At 44.4% G+C, this 15,456-nt stretch overlaps 1 protein-coding gene across 4 annotated transcripts in view; it reads left to right on the forward strand.

Moving 5' to 3' along the window:
* Positions 1-15,456, forward strand: part of SPHKAP (SPHK1 interactor, AKAP domain containing) — a 49,365-nt gene that overhangs the window by 17,510 nt on the left and 16,399 nt on the right. For all 4 annotated transcript variants that reach the window (XM_086754490.1, XM_086754492.1, XM_086754491.1 and 1 more), the window contains exons 3-5: positions 8,569-8,628; positions 11,380-11,514; positions 15,051-15,306. In XM_086754490.1, the coding sequence (XP_086610616.1) occupies positions 8,569-8,628; positions 11,380-11,514; positions 15,051-15,306 (451 nt within the window). The remainder of the gene's footprint in view (positions 1-8,568; positions 8,629-11,379; positions 11,515-15,050; positions 15,307-15,456) is intronic.

Genomic DNA, 15,456 nt, shown 5'->3' on the forward strand with positions numbered 1-15,456 from the left:
GAGGGTGGGTAGCTTTGATAAGGAGACAGACTGTGTTGCTACCAGTCCTGACAGTGGGAGAAGGAGGAACTGTTGCTTCTGCCCCACCAGCGTTCTTCTTGTGACTCCTCTGCAGTTGGCAGGATCTCGTATCTGATGTGCTTGACGTGCCACACGAAGCTGCCGTTCTGCGTGCTAGCGATTAGACCTTCGTTTCTGGTCATGGCGTATCTTCCGTGTACACGCGGTCAGGGTCTCCACATGACAATCTGTAGTCACTTTCGAACTGGATGGTATCTACCTAATTTGACAACAGGCTAGATGTCCCAGAGGTAAAAGTTCCTACAGGTTTCGTGAATATTGACGGAACTGGGAAACTATGAGCGCACCAGCTGAATGTGATCTCAAACCTTGCTTATACAGCAGAGGAACAAGACAAAGCCGCTCCTTCATAAACACTACCGAAGGGAAAGTGTCAGTCAGAGCTTACACCAAGATGCCAGGGGGAATGAAAATTAACCTTGAAACATTAATGCATAGGTAAGCAGGCTTTTCTAATCCCAGCACTCCCATAGCCAATCAGAAAACCAGCTGTTTTCCAGACCACTTCGTAAGCACAAGAACGTGTAATATTTCTTCTTTTTGCAACTGATCTTGCTGCTTCAGAGCCGTGCCTATTTGTAACCAGTCAGACAGCCGGGGCAGGGCTGCCCTGGAATTTGTAAAGCAGGCGTGAGCAGACAGATGCTCTGCAAGTCTCCTTCGGCAGAAACAAAGCTCGGTCCCTAAAGGTTTGGCTTAAAATGACTGGAGCCGTTGGCAGCCATGTGTTACCTTCATTATAGAGCTTCAGTCAGAAATGGTGGAAAGAGAGGTTAGCAAGCCACAGCAGGAGGAGAGCCCGCGGTGAAGACTGAGCCGGTGATGTTGGGCGATGAACCTTTTGTTTGAAAGGTGCTGTAAGAAGAGGGCACACAAAGCAGAGGGCGGTACTGCCGTTCTGGGCTCATCCTCCGCTCCGACAAACCTGGCACTGGTGTTTCTGGTTTTCCGCTTTCACGTTGCTCTTTTCTGAGTAGTTTGTGTCTGATCTTCACTGGCCTTTGTGTAACTGAACCAGTGAAGGTTCGTAGATTTAAGGCTGTGTTTAGAGGCTATGCCTCTAAATTCAGAATTGCTGAATTTAGAGGCTATGCCTGGTGTTGTGGACTCAGTGTTCAGAACAGGGTGTGTTGTGTGTTATCTTCTGAAGTGCAGTAGAAACCACGAGCTTGTTGCTAAGAGTTTTTTCTATGTGGAAAAAGTCTCTAAAGGACAAGCTCGTTCGGTCACAGAATAAGTGGATTTTTTTATTCGTACTTTAAGTTAATCTAGAGATTTCTACAGGGTGACTTGGTTAGACATGGACGATAAAGTGTGTGGAGCTAGGAACGCAGTCACCAAACCGTGTCCGTTGTAATTTCTGTTCCTTGTAACATTGGGCGCTGTAGCTGGATCTTGTGTGAGCTGAATGCAAATACCACTCAGGGAAGGATGTAGGTTCCTTTTCAAAGGGGAGAAAACATGATGGTCTCAGTTTAAAAATTTAATCTTACGACCCAGGAAGCAAGAGGAACCACTGAGGCCAGGATGGGCTCAGTGAGGGGAAGGAAGAGTTTAGGGCATTATACCAATCAGTTAGGTTTTACAAACCTGATTTTTATGGTTAATGCCTATATTGATCCATATTTATCATCCAACTCATCTCAGTCAAAATCCGTCATCAGACCTGCAGGTTTCCTTCCTTAATTAGTTCCCCCCTCATTGTCTCAAGAGCAGCAAGAACTCACAGAACGGTGATAGGTTTAGAGCAACGCTGTACCAAATGAGACTGTCTGGGTGTGTTAAAAAAATAGTAGGCAGATCCCCAACTGTCCCAGAACTCTGAACATTTATTTAGTGATGCACCAATGTTCTCTTCTCCGTGTATCCCAGACTGTAATAATTCCCTGCTTCAGTTGCTTATAAGATTAAAGAATGCGTCTGGTTGGCATTGCAGAGTACAGGCAGTTTCATTTCTTGGCTTGCCAAGACCGGCCTGGGCAGAGACCGCCAAGACAATCGGAAATTTAGGGCTGCAGGGAGTCAGTCTTTCACTTTGGTTTCATTGTTAAATAGCTTGTTTTTCCAAACTATTAAATATTTTTTATTCTTTGATGCAGTTATTTAGCAGAGACTGGCCTGTAGTTCACCACAAATGGTTAAAACTTCATGGCGTTTTTCCAACTTGTCCTAGTTCAGCCCCAATCGGGACCAGACTATGCAGTCTCTCTCTCTCTCACTCACTCCCCCCCCCACCCTCCGAGAGAACAGGGGGAGATTTGGTAAACAAAAGAAAACCAGGAAAAAAAACAAACACGTGGGTTGAGATTGAACAAAAAGTAAATTTAACAACAATGACAGAAGAAAACAAAACAGTGATGGAAAACAAATACAGTATAATGGCTTACAACAAATCTCCACACCCAGTTTCTTCCAAGTAGCAGGGAGACTCCCCTCAGCACCCCCCTCACTGATACACTGAGCATGATGGCAGATGGGATGGAACAGCCCTTTGGCTAATTTGGGTAAATTAACCCCAGCTGTTAGCTAATTAGTTAACTATCCCAGCCATAGGGGCTACCAGCTTCAGTTCTCCACCCAGCTCAGGTGAATATTAACTCTATCCTAGCCAGAACCTGGGCACAACTGAAGGTTTCAACAACTTCTACAAGATCTTTTCCCTAGAGGCGTCTAAAATTTGGAACTATTGTTTTGTAAAGTTTTATCTTTGTCTTTCTGGAGCAGCCTAGTCACTGACATACTGTCCCAGACTGGGCCAATATTTGGGTAGCAGGAAAAGGGGAAGGAGCAGGACTGGCTTCTGCGCGACCCCCAAACTGGTCTCAGGTCCCGTTTTGCTCAGGAGCAAATCCTCCTGGAAAGCAGCATCCCCTGCCATGGTCTGGTGGAACCGTAATTTTTTCCATACCAATAATCTTCAAATACAGAAAATGGAAAAAGACAAGATTGACTAGAATAACGCTAAATGATGGTATCAATTATGGTTTATTGGTTTATATTTATCATTGTTTTATTCGGACTGGCCTTGAAATCCGATTTCTCAGCTTTGCTAGCTGTCACAGTTATATTATCTAATCCTCTGAGGTTCTACTTGACATTTAAATGGGTACAGAAAGGAATAAAATAAATCAGCATAAGGCCTAGGAAAAAAAAATAAATAATTTAAGAATACTAATAAATGCAGATACAGTTTTACAGAAATGTACATTAACTTTGCAGTCTTGCAGGAGCAGTAGTACTTTCTGTTCGTTCTGCAGCAAGAACTACTTGTGACCATAGTCTGTAAATTAAACCGGTGACAGAGAAACATAAACTTTTTAATGGCAATGTGAGACAAGCAAGGGGTAGAAATATTAGGCTGGATATTGCTTTTGGCCCTGAGGGATGCCGAGTCATTTACACTCAACATGTGTGTATTCTTTGGGGCAGTCACTGAGCTGTTGATAACAAGATTCCCGCCAAACGCAATGAATTTGTCCAAGATTTGTCCCGACTTCATAACCGAAAGGACGTTCTTAAACACGGCTTCTTCATTTCTTATCGATGTCAGTTGGTGGATCACAACCGCGCAGCCAAAGACGGCATCGAAATACCGAAACGGTGGCAGGCCGACATTGGGGTGGCCCAAAGCACCTCATCCCGGTCAGGCTGGTGCTGTACCCACACACTGATCCTCACCGGCTCTGGCCTCAGCGTCTCTAGCAGGCTGGGGCTGGTGCGCGATGCCTCAGCGCACGCTAAACCTCTACTACCTTAGGCCCCCCCTCACTAAACAAAACCACAACAGCTTGTTTTAATCTCGCCAAAAGCTGTATTTCATAGAACAAAGAAAAAGCCTTTCCTTACTGTCAGGCATTGATACGGACGACGGAAAGAAGTACCAGCGCTTCGTAAAACAAACTGAAAAAAGTGGTTTGGCAATCTCTTATCTGGGGAAAAGAGTACAGAGCTGAAAGAGACTTCACCCTAGAACAGACACTTGGGAAAAATACAGGGATTTTTTTAAAATTACGGTTGTTAGTATTATACCTCTGAGACAGTGTTTCTGTCTTACCGTCAGTGTCCGTTCTTACCTAGGGAAGATTAAAATGCCGGTAATACCAAGCTAGGTTAACACAAGCTGAAAGAACGCAATAAGGAAAAATACAGACAACAATATATTCCTTTGCTTGTCGCTCAGCTGTTTGCCAGCATCAGTGCTCTGAAAAAAACTGAAATTGCTGTACTCTTCCCAAGTGAGAACAGTGCTACGCTTTTAGCAACTGCCTGAGGCCGTCTGTCAATGAAGGAAATATATTGTGTGTGCAGTACATTATTTCCTTAAGTGCTTTGTAAACAAATTATTCCTTCACATGGAGTTCTTTTAAGAAGTAATAGTCCTAATGTGCAGACAGTGGGCGCTGAGGTGTCTGCGTGGTTTCTACACCGACTCACGAGGAGATTTCAGGACTTGGGATTGTTGATCTGGAGAATTTACTGCATACACCAGTCACAGAAATTATCCTGCAAAATAGGGAAGAATAAAAAAGAAAAAAAAAAATTCTCTGTTTGCTTTTTGTATGATCCTGGAAAGTAAAGGCTTCTTCAAGATCCAAGCATGGTGATGAGGTTTTAGGAGAAATGCCAGGAGAGTTTCACGAAGAGGAATTGGGAGTCAGACCCCAATTCATGTTATTCGTGTACAGGAATCTGCATAGTAAATGGGTTGCGATTGACAATGTGAGGGTGTATTAAATGGTTTCTGGATATGCAGCACACTGCGTCGTGCCAGTATTGAGACCCTTGATTTGGGTGGCTACACGTTTGCGAAAAGAACAGTATTGTTCTCACTTGAGCAAACAGAATTTCTACACTGGAAACGCTACTGAACCAAAACATGGTATTAGCATCTAACAGGGAAGTTGTGCAGGAATATCTCGCTATGTAGAGCCAGCATTTGGGTGGTGTTTTTTTTCCTTTTTTATTCCGTAACACTATTTAGTTTTATTGGTTTGTCCCCCCCAAAATAAATATTTCCTAAGCCAGAAAAAAAAAATGACATATCTTGATGTTTCTGCATGGTTTCCAGACAGTAGCTCAGTATGAGTGGAGAGCAGACACATTTTGGAAGTGAAAAGATGTTTGTGGGAAGACAAGGATGCGACGTGTAAAGGAGACGCATACGGGAAAGGACTGGCATTGAAAGATGCTGTGATTAGGACAAGGTTAGGTTCTAGTTAAACTAAGCTAAAATACATTAACCTGAATCCAATCGAAAGGAAAAAAAGTCATAGTTAGATTAAGGTTAACAAATGCTGACCTGACCTTGGCTCTTTCTTCATAATCTATGCACTATTTCCTTCCTACAGTTTATGAATTATTCTGTAGTGTTGGTTTTTGTTGTTTTGATAGAGGTGTCTGTGATGGTTGCTAGAAGTTCATCAAGCAATGCAAGCTAATGAAAGCTTAAATTTTGTATTACATGAGCAGAAAACAGCAAGAGATTTTTCAGATGGATCTTCTTCTCTTTGAGCACCTCTAGAGAAGTATTTCCAAGAAAAAGAACCTCACAGAGAGCTTCGTAGAAGGCAGCAGAGCCTGCCAGGATGGAGCTGTAGAGTTAATTTATGAGGACAGTAGCCATCTAGTCCCACCTCCTGCTCCAAGCAGGGCTCATCTCAAAGCAAACAGCGAAACAGAAAAAGTAAATGAGTTCTTCAGTGTCTTTCACCAGCATGAAGATATTTTTTGTGTAAAAATTGCCTATAATTAAAACTGCAAAATCCACAGAACACAAAAAAGCTGAGACACTGCATTGACAGTGTAATAAGTCAATGTCAATGGAATTTGACAAGTGTATCTGGAAACTGGGTTCAGTACTCCCGTAGGTTTTATAATATAAGCTCATTGGGTTCTGAAAATAAAAAAAAACAGATTATAGAAAGATAATATGACTTTAAATAATAGACATTCCTGCTTATAAAAATCTTTCACTATACTGCTTCAAGTTCTGAAGCCCCCAACATCAGAAGGATGTGGACCAGCTGGAGAGGGTCCAGAGGAGGCCACGCAGATGCTGAGAGGGCTGGAACAGCTCTGCTGTGAGGCCAGGCTGAGAGAGCTGGGGCTGTTCAGCCTGGAGAAGAGGAGGCTCTGGGGAGACCTTAGAGCGGCCTCCCAGTGCCTAAAGGGGGCTGCAGGAAAGATGGGGAGAGACTGTTCAGCAGGGCCTGGTGTGACAGGATGCGGGGTAATGGTTTTAAAATAGAGGGAGGTAGATTTAGATTAGACATTAGGAAGAAATTTTTTACACTGAGGATGGTGGAGCACTGTCCCAGGTTGCCCAGAGAGGCGGTGGATGCCCCATCCCTGGAAACATTCCAGGCCAGGTTGGCCGGGGCTCTGAGCAACCTGATCTGGTTGGAGATGTCCCTGCTCCTTGCAGGGGGGTTGGACTGGGTGGGCTTTGAAGGTCCCTTCCAACCCTAACCATTCTATGATTCACACCGAATCCAGTACAAAATGAGACCTGACCACTCTGGCAGGGGGATTTGGAAACAAAGCTCAGCAGTAACAGCCCTAGGTTTCAGTACAGGAGTGAAGAACCTTGGGAGGACTAGAAACTGGACCGGGACCTTCCAGCACTCCTACCCCGGCTGCCAAACAAGTGGTCGCCTAAGCGAACGCACCCCTGTGCACCTGCAGGCTCACCACCGCGGGCATTGGGCAGGTACAGATGCGAGTCAAGAGCGTCGTTTTCTGATGCTTTGTCATAACCCCCCATTGCTGATGTGTAAGATGCCTACACGTAAAGGATGGCGAGACAAACTTTTATCTGTGTAATTAACTGTAACGTGTGTAGGACATCATTACCTAACTACCACGTTATACTGCTAGAGGGGATTTTTAATACCTTATAGCTTAGAAATTTTGATAACTATTTCTTAGAAGTTAGCCAGCCATAAAATGTAGATGGCGGTGGCCTATCCTGATTGTTGACATTGTCAGGCAGAGAAATGTTTTTTCCTAAAATTGCAAAAATGTTGGAAAATATGTTTTTAAGTTCCTATAAAGATGCTATTAAACTATTTAAAAGGGAAAAAAACTTTCTCTTTCAGTGGGTTTTTTTTTGGCTTTCAATGGGAGGTCTGGCTGGATCGTCCCATCTGCTGTGCTGGCTGTTACTGCAGGTGGTGGTAATCTGTACATACGGTACGTGCCTATAGAAACTGAAATCAGCGCTGTCTCGGGGTCAAAGCAGGAGCTCGGGTGCCTAACGGAAGAGTATTGGTGAAGGGGATAATTTAGAGCATTTACATTTTTCTAGGGGAAATTTACATAGAATTAGGGAAAGAAGCATTTACTGTTAGCTGGAAAAAAAGAAAAAGAAATCACTCCGCTCTTAGAAGGCAAGTTCTGGATCTGCAGTTTATTTGGAATTGGGTGTTGGCTTCAGCTCAGCCCTGAATCTATGCCAGGTTTTGGTTTAAAGCAAGACAAGACCAAACTCTCACAAACTTCTAACAAGATATCTACAGCACTCGGAATAGGATGGTCTGCCTAGCTTTGGAGTCCCGGCTTCTACCTTGGAAATAAAGCTGGAGGAGGGACTTTCTTATTCCTGAAAATTAGGAGATGGCCTTCCAGTCATGTAAAAAAAAATAAAAGTCTTCAGAAATGAAATGGCCTTTGGATCTGAAGTTTCTGTTTAAGTCAATGTCACTACTATTAAATGGCTTCTGAAGCTCATAATGATCAAAGACAGGGCAAAAGGCATTGTCGGCACCAGTAGCACATTCCAGTGGACCACTTATAAACTTACTAGTAAGTTTACAGAATAAACTAAATTATAGAATAAACTTACTAAAACTAGTAAGTTTTTACTATCATACCAGATAATAGGCTGTTCTGCCACCTGTTGTAGTGCCCGGTTAGTGCTGCTGAAAACTTCGGCTTCCATATTGGCTCATGAACCAAGGTTAAAAAAAATTCTTTCCATAAAGTCTTAAACTTCTACTTAGGAGGTTTGGAAAGTTCAAAAGGTGCTACAATATTTGTGTGATGTGGAGAAAGCTCTAAAAGCAGCTCACAATTGTACATGTATCAGTACTTACGAAATGTTCCGCAACCAGTGCCTGAAAAGAAGAAATCATTGGAAAAGCAGGACGCAAAGAGTTTATCTGGTATACAATCAAATGCATTTTTAACATTTCCTCTCTCTTTTCTAACATCCTCCGTATTACAGTTCATTGTCAACATTTGCCCATTCATCATCAGACAAGCTAGTTGTCAGGGCAGATGGAGTCATGACTCTCAGTTTTGTTCCTTTTTTCTGCTTTCTTAATGTCTGCTCTGCTGTTCTCTTTGCCAACCTTTCAGCCTTTCTTCTGCTAGGAAAAGGCTTCACCGGCTACAAGGCTAGAAAAAGAAAATATATTGACTTTTAAAGGGTTGCTGCCATTCCAATGTTACTTTGAAGCTACTGTGTCTTTTTCTCTCTCGTTGCAGGTTTGTTTTGTGAATTTAGATGCAAGCAGAGATGACTGCAGCGATGAGCAAGTGAAACAGGTAAAAGTTTAAGTCTTAGTAATACGCGCGGTGGGTCTGGTCAGGTATGTCAGGACTCTCCAGTACAAACCCAGATCAAAATTTGATGGACAAATCAAAGCCAGGCCTAGATTTTTAACCCTTACAGCGAGCAGCACATCAGGGATCTGGCATTATCTCAACACCAGGCCATATTTTACAGCTTTTCTTACTCCCATCCCGGAAATATATAAGGGATTACTGCAGCCTGTCAATTCACAGCAGGTATCGTGTGAGTGGACTTCTTGCTCAGCTTCGGTTTTATCAGAGACGTGAGCGTGGATATGTCATACGTCCAATTTTTTTTTATTTTACATAATACTATGTAAAAATAATTTCTGATGTCTCTCCTGCTGCCAAAAAGCCTTTGAGAATCTTCTACTCATTTAGGTCTCGTTCAGCTGACCAGTCTTACTCAGACTCCAGATAGCTTGATTACCTGGGCTTGAGGAGGGGTCTAGATGAAACAGAACTAAAGGTGTGTTTTACCTGTTTAACTGAAGGTTTGGAGAGTAGAAAAAAAAAATTGATTCAATAAATAAATAAATAATCTTAGTTATTTTGCAAACACTAAGACAAACTACGTCATGATACGCTATTTAAAATGCATACAATTTCAAAAAAACCTTCAAATCTGAGGAAGCTCCATTTTAAAGAGATGGCCTGCTGTCAGTTTTGAGCTTACGTCTTCCTTCATCAGTTCATTTTCATTGTCCCGGCTTGGTGCCTGTGACGGACACAGCAACACGGCAGCGTTATGCGGTAAGTGAACCGAGGCAGGATCTCCCGACGGTATCCAGGGAGTTCCTCAGCTGTAAAAGCCAGCCTAAACTAGCTTTACAGAGCTATCTCCTACAGTGCCTGGAGACTGGATCACTCCCTCACAACCACAAATCGCTTTTGAAAGCAGCTGCCTGGTTTTTACCTCTCGGCCCTACAGCAGCAGTGCGTTCACATCGCCCTGAGCTCTTCCTTCACAGCCGAGCCCACTCAAACCCCCAGAGTGGGGGGCCCGGGAACGGAGAGACTGCAACATCTGGCCGCGGTTTAGAAAGGCGGTTTCATGGTATAGAGTCAACACATTCATTAGCCATGACTGGGAGATGATATTTTTCTTTTCTTTTTCAGCGCAGGTAATAAAAATGCACTGCTAGCACGGGTGCTGTGAGTTCTTCTCCAAGAGGAAACTCCCTCGTCGCAATTTTTGTGTCTAATACACAGTTTGTGTAAATTTCCTTTGAGTGGGCTGGATTTTTATACAACACATTGATGTGGTGAAAGGATTTCATAGAAGAATTTTTGAAGATGTTAGCATAGCTGTTGTTCATATATAAAAATATAGAGCTGTTTACTAATAGGTACTGTTAGGATTTTGCATTACCCTTTGAACCTTGGAATGGGTTAAATTGGGGGTTTTTTAGTGTAAAAGAATCATCTTTCCAGATTTTTCCTTTTTTATTCTGAACAAAAAGTAAGGGACTGAAGTAAAAGATAAACAAAATACCATGATTTCCTATCTAAGAAATCCGACAAAATGTGGCAATTTAGGCAGTAGAAAAATAGAGATTCACAGAGAAATGTGTGCGATAACAGAAAGGTTATAATTTAAGAAGCAAAAAGGATGAGAACTTTTTTGTACTATACTGAAATGTCAAACTGAATTGAAGTGCTGAATTCAGTTATGTCAAATATAAATACTTAGCCTCATCTGAGGATCAGTCTACTGAAAAGTGAATTCTTCCCCAAAATTGAATTAGATTTGCTAAGCCAGAAAGTTTTATTGTATCTAATTCACTGTGAGGAAAAATAATGGTACTGCAAGCTTATTATTTTGAAGATGAAAAGGAAAAGGTGAAGTATCATTGAAGTGCGCAGTATCTAAAGCGCACACCTGAGCACCTGAGAGCTGCATCCCCTGAAGGGCTTCGCCGTTCGATGGGCTGCCTTAGTGCGTAGAATGGAGGCGGTGTTTGGGGTCACCCTCCGTTCCCGTTCATAAGGCAAGCACGCTGCGCTCCTCGGCAGAAGAGAAGAGCCAGCCCCTCTTAGAGGAGGTATTGTCCCTTTGGCCCGGCCTTTGTGGACAAACGAGCACGGGGGTCTCCTGTGCGTCACTGGGGAGCCATAGCAGCATCGCAATACACATCTCCTGCGGTACCTGGCATCGTTGACGTGGTGAATATCACCACTTCTGGCTCTAGCGAATACATAACAGGTAGAAAATGATTGTATCGTTACAAACGAAACGTCCTGAAGGTGTCCAGGGGTAGTGTTGCAGCAAGTTGCTCAGTAGTTTCCAGCTAGCTTTCCCTTCGGTTTCTTGCTTATCATACGCCTGGCGGAAAACTGGAAGACTTGCCCTGTTCTCATTACCACACTGAATCTTCTCTGCTTTAGACAGTAACGGAGTGTTCTCAGTCTCACAGGAGCTCACTAGCAGTAGGAAGGCCAGGCATTTAGATGAACAAATACAATCAAGCTGTTCAGCACATGGCAACGCGAGGGAGGGCGGCTGGGCGGTGGTGCAGAAGTTCATTCTGTCGCCGTTGTCTTGCCCGGTGACTCAAGAGAAAGCCTGTGCATTCCATTTTTAATGGACTTTTAAAGTAATTTTTAAGTAATAAGCTTTCTAAAGAGAGGCCTATAAGCGGTGTTTCATTTTGATATTTATTAATATAACTGTGCAACTCAGACTTCATTACCTGAGAGCAAAATCTCTCTTTCCTACTGCAGAGGTTGATCAGTGTCTCTCCAAATCTCCCCAAACTCATCAGCTCGATGAACGTACAGCCACCGAAGGAAAACGAGATAGTTCTGCTGAGTGGATTGGCATCGGGAAACCTTCAGGCCGACTATGAAGTTCCCCAGGTAGGAATCAAACTCATCTTTTAAGATCACATCACATCTGTGAAGGACGGAATTTAGAAAATGGAAAAAAAGGAAGCTGAAGGCAAAGACCTTGCACCGGTTTAAGAGCTGAGTGGGAGTTTGCCAACAGAAAAAAATAAATCTGTCTGACATAAGTCTGTTAAGTGTGTGTGGCGGGGGGGTGACACGAAGATCACGCTTTCAGCCGTGTCAGCAGTCAGTCCTTCAGGGAGGGCAGGCGTTGGTGGCAGAGATGATTCATCAACCTGGGTTCCAGAGTAGCTGGCGTCAAAAGGGCAGCGCAGAGCAGGGAAAGGAAAGACACTTTTCCTGTGCACGTAGCTAGATCGGGGCACATCTCCTGCAGGCTCCCTCGCGAGTGAAGCCATGCTACTTCCCACCTTTGCTCCCAATCCATCTTCTCCCACGCGCGCACCTCAGAAAAGGGCTGACGATAGGACTTGGAGATGCTAGAGGCCACTGTAAGCCTGGATGTGACAGTGGAAAATACCAAGCTACGTTAACTATATCAAAGCTCATGCTTCATGTAGCTTCTGGCAACTTAAAAAGTAATTGCTGCATTAATTAAAACTTAACATTTAAAGGAGCTAAAGGCAAATTTCTCATGCTGACTCTTTCACTCCCGTTACTGCCAATTAGATGTTCCCTGTCTGTGATGTGGAGGCTTCTTACTGGCACCGTGTAGAGAAAGGAAGAAAACTGTAACATTTGCTTAAAACCGTTTTAACACCCAAGTTCCAGAAGCTTAACTCCTCATTGTCATAAAAAGCAGTAAGGTGGGAGCAGTGGGGCTGCAAACCCCGCTTCCCTGGGGGGGGAAGCTGCTGCCGTACACAGAAGGGTGTTTCGAGGCCCAAACAAGAGGACTCAGGCACCCAAGTTCTCCCCATCTCCAAAAGACTGCAGCCATTGAGACTGGCAACCTTCTCAGAGAGACTGCAGGTGGGAGGCATATGAGAACTAACCTGCATTAAACCCTGTTCAACATCTTTGTCAGCGATATGGACAGTGGGATAGGGTGCACCCTCAGCAGGTTCACTGATGACACCAAGTTGTGTGGTGCCGTCGACACGCTGGAAGGGAGGGAGGCTGGAGGGACCTGGACAGGCTGGAGAGATGGGCCCGTGCCAACCTCATGAAGTTCAGCCAGGCCAAGGACAAGGGTCAGTGCAATCCCAGGCACAAATCCAGGCTGGGCAGAGAATGGATGGAGAGCAGCCCTGGGGAGAAGGACTTGGGAGTGCTGGTGGATGAGAAGCTCAACATGAGCCGACAATGCACCCTTGCAGCCCAGAAAGCCAACCGCATCCTGGGCTGCATCAAGAGGAGCGTGGCCAGCAGGTCGAGGGAGGGGATTCTGCCCCTCTGCTCCGCTCTGGTGAGACCCCACCTGCAGCGCTGCGTCCAGCTCTGGAATCCCCAACATCAGAAGGACATGGACCAGCTGGAGAAGGTCCAGAGGAGGCCACGAAGATGATGAGAGGGCTGGAGCAGCTCTGCTGTGAGGCCAGGCTGAGAGAGCTGGGGCTGTTCAGCTTGGAAAAGAGGAGGCTCTGGGGAGACCTGAGAGCAGCCTTCCAGTGCCTAAAGGGGGCCTACAGGAAAGATGGGGAGAGACTCTTCAGCAGGACCTGGTGTGATAGAACGAGGGGTAATGGTTTCAAAATAGAGGGAGGTAGGTTTAGATTAGATATTAGGAAAATTTTTTTTACGCTGAGGGTGGTGGAACCCTGTCCCAGGTTGCCCAGAAAGGTGGTGGATGCCCCATCCCTGGAAACATTCCAGGCCAGGTTGGCCGGGGCTGTGAGCAACCTGATCTGGTTGGAGATGTCCCTGCTCCTGGCAGGGGGGTTGGACTGGGTGGGCTTTGAAGGTCCCTTCCCACCCAAACCATTCTATGATTCTAAATTTCTTCCGTGTAAGACAAGTAAAGGTTTGCAGTGCAACTGGGTGAGATTTATTGGCCAGGTAAGCCCATGCTATGTTTGTCCTTAAATTTGTTTGGCTTTTCAGTGAATTTCATTTGGTCAGGCACTGGAACAGGCTGCCCAAGGAAGTGGTGGAGTCACCGTCTCTGGAGGTGTTCAAAGAACGTGTAGGCATGGCACTTCGGGACGTGGTTTAGTGGACATGGTGGTGTTGGGTTGATGTTTGGACTTGATGATTGTGGAGGTCTTTTCCAGCATTAAAGATTCTAGAATTCTATGTTTTGTAAGAGGACTCACATAGTTTTCATACAAGGATTCTTGTTCTGCTCCCCCTCAGCCCTTTGCACAAGTACAACCCTGCAAATTGTGGACTGGAGAAACAGCAGGGGAACGTTTGATCTAACGCTGCATCTGTTTTTAATAACATTTTTCACAATGTGGTGTCTGCTCAAGTCTGATTCAGCACCGATTTCTTAGCAGCTAGTTTAAAAAAATAAATCTGTCTTTTCTATTTTACTTTTAACACACTAATTTATGTGGTTTTCTGTTCAGACACACGTTTTAGGTGGAAAGGAAGAGCAGGCTCATAAAACACGCTGTTCCAGCATAAGGCTCATACCACTCACTTTATCACTAGACATTAGCTTTGCATGCACGTTCAAAGTCAAAACATCTAGGATGGGTTACATCATGCTAGATACCGTGCAAATGCACAGGGGGTCTGTGGCATCTTTCACACAGCTTAAAATCTACTCCTTCCATCCAGAGATGGTTCCACTAAAGGTGGGCCTGGAGCAGAAGACCACAAGCTGCAAAAGCTCAGCTTTGCTTCGGAGAACATCCATACCACAAACATAGTCCCACGCAGAAACACCAGCTTAGCTCTGTGGTTCTATAAATATCCCACAGTTTGGTATCAGTAAAATGAAGATATTCTCTGGGTTAGAGAGTTTTATATAAAGGCTCAGCCCAGGGCGCAGCAGGAGGTTATACTGGTCTGAAATAACGGGACTTTAGGCAAATAAGGGATGAGAGGAAGAAGAGCAAAGAAGCAAAATAAAACACTATTTTAAAGCAGCCTGTAGGAACATCTAAAGGTGACCTGCTCTTCACAATCTCACCAGCTGGTATTTACGGGGCTGCCTTGAAAGAAGCCTTGCACCACAAATTATCCTGAAAGGGAATTCGTGCCCACAAATGATTCCCTCCAGAGACAGATAACACCGCGTGGCGCCATGAATAACAGCGTGTCAGGTGGCTGGCTCTGACATGGCTAAGAGCAAGTAAGTCTCTGCCGTTAAAGCAAGAAGTTGATAGAAAAGAAAGAACTCGGTAATTCCAACAAAATAAAGATGCCACCGCGATACAGCAGGGGTCTCTACTGAAAAGCTTGGGTAACAAAGGCCATCCGTCCAAGCGGTCTTATTTGGGCATATATGTCACTGCACACTGCATTACAAACATCTAAATGAAAAATTGTGTTGCATCCTTGCAACGGAACATTCCTGAGGTATTTATAGAGAGGGAAGCTTAAAGTAAGTTGCATTTTTTAATGAAATAACTATTTGAGATTCTTTTCCCCTCTAGTGTCCTTGGCTGGCAGATGTCTGCTTGGTTCAGTGTGCGAGGGGGGACAGGAAAAACAGCGCAAGCTGCATCATTTTTGAAATAAACAAGTTTCTGATTGGCCTCAAGCTCGTTCAGGAGAGACAGCTGCGGATAGAAGCTCACGTCTTAAAGCCCGAGGATGACACAAACTGCTCGGTGTCCTCAATAGAAGAAGATTTCCTCACCGCGTCCGAGCACCTTGAGGATGACAACGAGGCAGATGAGTATAAATCCGGTAAAAGCAACGGGACCACGCGTAATTCTGCTGTTCATACCGTGGATAGCCATTCGTATTTTTAAACGGTTGTCCAAAGACAAGGGTGCAGGGTTGTGCGATAGTTTTACAGAGCAGTAACGTGTTACACAGTTGTGCAGCCATTTTCTT

Source organism: Chlamydotis macqueenii, chromosome 9 (assembly GCF_036417535.1).
Source record: "Chlamydotis macqueenii isolate bChlMac1 chromosome 9, bChlMac1.mat, whole genome shotgun sequence".
Taxonomy (NCBI): Eukaryota; Metazoa; Chordata; class Aves; order Otidiformes; family Otididae; genus Chlamydotis; species Chlamydotis macqueenii.